At 62.6% G+C, this 6,000-nt stretch overlaps 1 protein-coding gene across 2 annotated transcripts in view; it reads left to right on the top strand.

Moving 5' to 3' along the window:
• Window positions 1–3,940: 3,940 nt before the first annotated feature.
• Window positions 3,941–6,000, top strand: part of ITGA5 (integrin subunit alpha 5) — a 49,842-nt gene continuing 47,782 nt past the window's right edge. For both annotated transcript variants that reach the window (XM_074935002.1, XM_074935001.1), the window contains exon 1: window positions 3,941–4,203. In XM_074935002.1, coding sequence (XP_074791103.1) covers window positions 4,049–4,203 — 155 coding nt within the window. In that variant the 5' untranslated portion in view covers window positions 3,941–4,048. The remainder of the gene's footprint in view (window positions 4,204–6,000) is intronic.

Here is a 6,000-nt window from a genome sequence, read left to right as displayed (position 1 = left end):
CGAAGTAGGCTGTTGGGGAGCAAGGCAGATAGAAGGGAATCAGCATCTTCTTCACCCAATGGCGAAACACAGACAGATAGAGTGACGGACGGACTGGGTGGGGTCTGTCCCTCCTGATGGGGACCCTGGCCTGGAGGTTTCTCTCTGCTCCAGCGCTCACCCCCCAAGTTGGTTCTGCTGCCCGGTGGGCTCCATGCCACCCTGATGCTGGATTGATTTTCACTGGCAGCCACTGCAGGGGGAACCTCTTGGGCCCCTTGACACAGCACAGCCCCTCCAAGGGATTCCCAGCCCTCTGCTCCCTGCTGGGCTGCGTATCCCCTGGAACCAGCCCCTGCTCAGACAGACAGATGGACACTCATCTCCCCTGGCCCAGAGTAATGCTGAGCAACTTCCTAGGTAGGGGTGGGAGGAGACCCGCGTGTCTGTGTCAGCCCTGGTCAGTCTGGGGGTGGAGGGGAAGGTGGGATGGGCAGGACACAGACATGATGAAAGGATGAGCTGGGGGAGGAGAGGGGCAGCTGGCAGTGAGATGGAGGGATAGAGGCAACGCCAGAGGGGTGAGGGATGAATGAAGCAAGGGGAGCCCCGAGGCAAGGATGGGGGCAGTGGCTTTTTGAGGTGGCTTTGCCCACAATTCTGGGTGAGCTGGTTCCCTCCCCTCCCCCTGGGGCAGCTGCTGCATGGGGTGAATGGGGGGGAGGTGAATGGGGGAAGGGGTACAGCCCCCTCCCAATTGAATTGCTTTTCTAGTTCAATCCTCTCTCCCCCAAACAGGGGCCATCCCAGAGAGGATCCAGCTGTGACAGGAAAAGCCCTGCAGCTGGCAGCCTGCCCTGCAACTGAGCGCCCCATGACCCTCCGCCACCTGAGAGCCCCCTGTTGCCCCTCCCTTCCACCACCTGAGAGCCCTATGCCCATCCCCCCACTTGAGCCTCCTCCCCCTCCTGAGAGCCCACTGCCACCCCTCCCCCTTCCTGCCACTGCCCCCTCCCAGCACACCCCTCACTGTTTGCCCTGCTGTCTGTGCTATGGTTGGATGGGCCCCAATAAACTGGGCCAAGAGGCTGATTCTGCTGCCAGGGGGTTCAAAACCTCATCAGCTGTCCCCTGCTTGTGGTGAGGGCCCTAAATTCTGCAGGGATCCCTGTGCCAGGCTCAGGCAGTGCCCCAACACGTCCCCCCACATAGGTGCTGGAACTAGGGGTCCTGGCTTGAAGTGGTTTCCATCCTATACAGGATTTACAGTTTGGTTCAATAGCTCTCAGCCCCCACAATGTACAAATTGTTCCAGCTCCCCTGTCCCCCCATCCATTACATCTCCCTGGCTGCCCCCTGGCTATTTATGATGCAGTGGGGATGTCATGCCCCTGTGTCGGCTGAGTGCATGAAATTGGCCAGGGAAGGAGGGCTCAGGAGGAGAAACAGATGGGCATGAGGCGGGGAGGGGGCAGTACAGCCCCACCCCATTCTCGACCTGGAGACTCATTGCACCGCCCTTCCCCTCCCCATGCCCACCAGACCACTCCCCAGCAGGGTCTGGGACTTGGCCTCTGCCCCAGCCACCTTTCCACCTGGCGTGTGGCACTGACTAGCCCCACCTTCTTAGCCCATAGTGCAGTGAGCGCCCCCTGCCTGTCACTGCCAGACTGTTTTCATGGCACCTCCCTTGGTGCAGCTTGCCAAAGGGGCTGACAGCCTGGTTTGTTAGTGTAGGGTCGCCTGTGTGCACTGGGCTCCTGCGTGCTGGGTTGTTATTGTAGGGTTGCCTGTGGGGACTGGAGGTGTCAGGCTGGGTGCCTGTGCCATTTCCCTTCTCCTTCTAACTCAGAACCAACTAGATTCCCCTGGAGTTTCCCTGCACCCGACATCACCTCTGTGCTGTGAGTGGAGACATTCCAGCCCACTGGCTGTTCTGGGGGAGCCCAGAGGTGGGGCTCACCCGCCAGCCGGGAAGTCATGGGGAAATGACTTCTAGCACAAGATTTCTGGCACTTCCTGTTTCCGAGGGGCCAGGAAATAGCACAAAAGCAGCTTTGCTGCAGCCATGGCTCAGCCCTGCTGCCTCTGGCTCCCTGGATTGGTGGGATTTTGCGGAGTGCCGGGAAAGCCTGGGGTGCCTGCTCTGGGTTGTGGGTGCAAGTCAGAGCAGCTTCTAGTAGCCCGAGTTTGGGCCCATTTTTCACCCAGCCAGCTCCCCCGATCCCTCCCAGGGTCCTTTCCCTCCATACCCCCTGGGATGGGCTGTCCTGCAGTAGGGGCTCACAATGGTCATCATGGGCCCCTGGGGAAGGAGCTCTCTGCCCTTCAGCCCCAGGAGAGCTCTTCAGGCTCCTGCCTTTGCTCCCTGTTCATGGGAACCAAGTGAGGCCAGGACAGGCTGCAGCTGCTGAATTCATCTGGACTGAGCTGGCACGAACAACCCTACAATAACACACCAGTGTGTGTACAAGTGACCCTGTGATAACACACCCATCTGTACAAAAACAACCCTGCAGTAACACACCTGTGCCTGCACAAGTGGCCCAACAATAACACAGCAGGAACTGACTCTTGGGTTCTTGTCCCAGTTATGGGAGCGGTGTGGGGTCCAGCAGTGAGGGCAGAACACCAGGACTCCTGGGTTCCGTTCCCAGCTTCTATGTGCTGAGAATTCAAGCAATCACTGACATTAACTTTTGCGTGTCTCCCTCTTTGTTCTCTTCCCTGTTTCACACCCTCCCTCCCTGGCTGTGAGGGCTAATTGCTGTTTGTGCCAGCTGTGGAGCCTCAGGGGGGCAGGGGCTGGAGCGCTGGGCTCCCTGCCCCACACTGACTCAGGCTGGGTGGAGTGGGATGTCAGTGGAAAGCTAGTGGGGTGGTGGAGGCCTGGCGAGCGCTAGCCTCAGGGCGTTTCTCACCCTGGCCTCCTGTACTGGGATACTATGGGAGATTTCCAAGGCTTTTGCCTAAGCAAATGTTTTGCACATTGCAGGGTCACCTCTTTCCATGAACTCAGCCGGGCTGGAGCCGCTGGGATGTGCCCCCCCAGTGGCCATTCCAGGGGGGCTGGCAAGTGGAGAGGCCAGTGGGTGGGGAGCCAAGAGACCTGGTCTCCACCCTGCCTCTGGTACGTGTAGGGGAGGGAGTGTATGTGGCCCCCATGCTGCAGCAGTCTCTGGGCACTGCCCCAAACCCACCGGGGGCAGATCCTTAGCCCCATGCTACAGCTGGGAACTGAGGCCCAGAGAGATGCAGTGGCCCGGCCAGCGCACACAGGAGGCTGTTGTTTGCAGTGTTGCTGTTGCGGGCTGGGCCCAGGATCCGAGAGACAGGGCGGGGCACAGAATAGCTTTTGTTGGACTCACTTCTGCTGAGGCCAGAGGCCAGCCTTTGAGCTACCCAGGGCTCTTCCTCAGGTCCCAAGGAGGCTGTGGCAAAGCTGAGAATCGAGCCCTGCTCTCCTAAGGCCCAGCCCTCTCAGGGCCTCAGTTTCCCTGTCTGTGACATAGGATAATGACCCCAGAGGAGCCATCAGGGATAGAATCAAAGTGCTTTTCCTCCTCTCTGCCTCCTGCCAGCCTCTTCCTGCCTTCTGCAAAGGGCCTTTGCAGGGAACAGCCCTGGGAGGGGCCCCGCTAGCTGCAGAACTACCCCCAGACATACTTCCTTGGGGCGCGGGGATCAGGATCTTGCTCACTTGGAGGGGGGAGGTTGCTGCTCCCCACAAGTGTGAGCTCCCCCTTTTGCTACTTGCACTTGCATAGAAGCTCCCTATGGTTGAACTGAAGAGCGCAAAGCCGGACCCTTCCCGGCCCATTGCTGGGGTCCCGGGCTTGCCCCCGGCCCGGCCGGTGCCAGCGGTGTCGTGTTCTCCAAAACCGCCCCATCTCCTCGCAGCGAGATCCACCCCGCAGGCAGGGGGTGGGCGCAGCCGCGGCTGGTGACTCCTCCCTTTGGCGGGGTGGAAACACCCTGCGGGCGCTTCCAGGAGGGGTTTCGGAGCCCTGCTCCCGCAAGGTCCTGCCTGCGCGTCGGGAGCGGGGCAGCCAGCGCGCCGGGCTCCGCCATGCCGCCCCCCGGGACTTTGCTGCCGCTGCTGCTGCTAGCCCTGCAGCCCGCCCGCGCCTTCAACCTGGACGTGGCCGAGCCGGCGCTGTTCCGCGGAGCCCCGGGCAGCCTCTTCGGCTTCGCCGTGGATTTCTACCTCCCGGAGCCTCAGAGGTGGGTGAGCGAGCGGCCCGTGGGCTTCGGAGTCTTGGCACCTTGTTGAAGAACAAATTGTATCAAAGGGTCATGGGTGGGGGGTTCACGGCCCCCTGCTAGCCCGGGGCCGCGGGAGTGGGGGGGTTCATGGCCCCCTGTGGGCGGGGAATATGGGAGGGGGGTTCACGGCCCCCTGTTACTCCCGGGGGAGGGGGCGTTTGCTCCTGGCCCAGCGCTGACTTCCCGGGCTCTGCTCCCAGTCTCCCTGGCGGGGCCCCGCCTCTTTCCGCCGGTCTGGGCACGCGGCTCCGGCACCGTTCCCCGTCCCGTCCGGTCCCGGCTCGCTCCTCTGAGCCTCGGCCGCGGCGCTCTGGTTCTGCCGGGCCCCGTCCCCCGGAGCCCCGCGCCCGCATTCCTCGCGCTCCCGGGCCCGCGCCTGTTCGTGGCATCCCCGCACGGGGTGGACGCGCGTGGGGATGCGGGGCCGGCCGGCCAGGCGGGCGGATGGGCGGGCGACGCTGCAGCCCGAGCCCCGCGCTCCGGTGGGACCCCCCCCCCCCCCGCGGCCCCGCACAGAACAGGCTGGGAACGGAGCGTTTCCTGTAATCGGAGCCGGGGATCGGCTCCTTCCCTTGTAACTCGGAGCAGGCGGAATTCCAGCGCTGGAGGCGCTTTCTCCTGGCGGCGCAGGGACCGGTGGGGGGACTCCCTGGGAGAGGGCAGCTGGGCGGAACGCTGCGGGGCTGGGGAGGTTATTCCTGCCCCCGCCTCGCCTCGCCTCGCCTCGCCTCGCCAGGGGGCAGCCCCGAGTGGGGCACAGGAACTGCGAACACTGGGGGGCGGCAGGAGTCCCTGACGAGCTACTAACACGGAGCGATGGGGGGGCTGGAGCTGGCGTCTCCCGGACCAGGGCTGAACCGCCCTTGCATTTTCCCATCCCCCTCCTGAACTGGCCCGTGGCCCACGCCCATCAGGGTGGGGGCGAATCTGCCTCCCCCGAGGTCCTGCTGGGTTGGGTGCAGAGGAAGCAACCAAGGGTGGAATGTGACAGGGATCGGGACCCTCATGCCAGTGAACGTGGCAGGGTTGAGGGCAGGACCCCTCCAGAGCTCAGGCGACTCCGGTTCATGGTGCTGTGTAATCAGGGGCGGGGGAGTGGGTGACACTGGGTGTCTTGACACGGAGCCCGGTGTTCCCAGGCTCAGGGTGTTAGGGTTTGTCTACACAGGCACTTTACAGGTGCCGCAACTTTCTCGCTCAGGGGTGTGAAAAAACACCCCCCTGAGCGCTGCAAGTTTCAACGCTGTTAAATGCCAGTGTAGACAGCGCCCCAGTGCTGGGAGCTACGCCCCTCGTGGAGGTGTTTTTCTCAGTGCTCTGGGAGAGCTCTCTCCCAGCGCTGTGCTGTGACTACACACGTTCAAGCGCTCGTTGCCAGTGTAGACAAACCCTTAGTCGGTTCTGACTAGAACCCAGTAGTCCTGGCTCCCAGCCCCGCCATTCAAACCAGTAGACCTGTCCTGGGTTCTATCCTTGTCTCTGGAGAAGGAGTCCTGCCTCACAGCTCGGCTGCTTGAACCCCAAGACCCCACTCCCCTCCCAGAACTGGGGATAGAACCCAGGAGTCCTGATTCCGAACCCCCCTCGGTCCCCTAGGGACACAGAATTCCCAGATGCTGCTCCTGAGAATGCCACTTATCAAAGCCCCTCTCTTCCCTGCCCTGGCAGCGCTGGGTGGGTGTGATGGCTGGTGGCTCTGATCCAGTGGGGAGGGTGGAGTTGGGGAGAGCTGTGGCCTGTGGCAGGCAGCCAGCT

This window comes from Natator depressus, chromosome 20 (assembly GCF_965152275.1).
Source record: "Natator depressus isolate rNatDep1 chromosome 20, rNatDep2.hap1, whole genome shotgun sequence".
Taxonomy (NCBI): Eukaryota; Metazoa; Chordata; order Testudines; family Cheloniidae; genus Natator; species Natator depressus.
The sequence above is the reverse complement of the archived record's forward strand: the minus strand, read 5'-3'. Positions and strand labels throughout refer to the sequence as shown.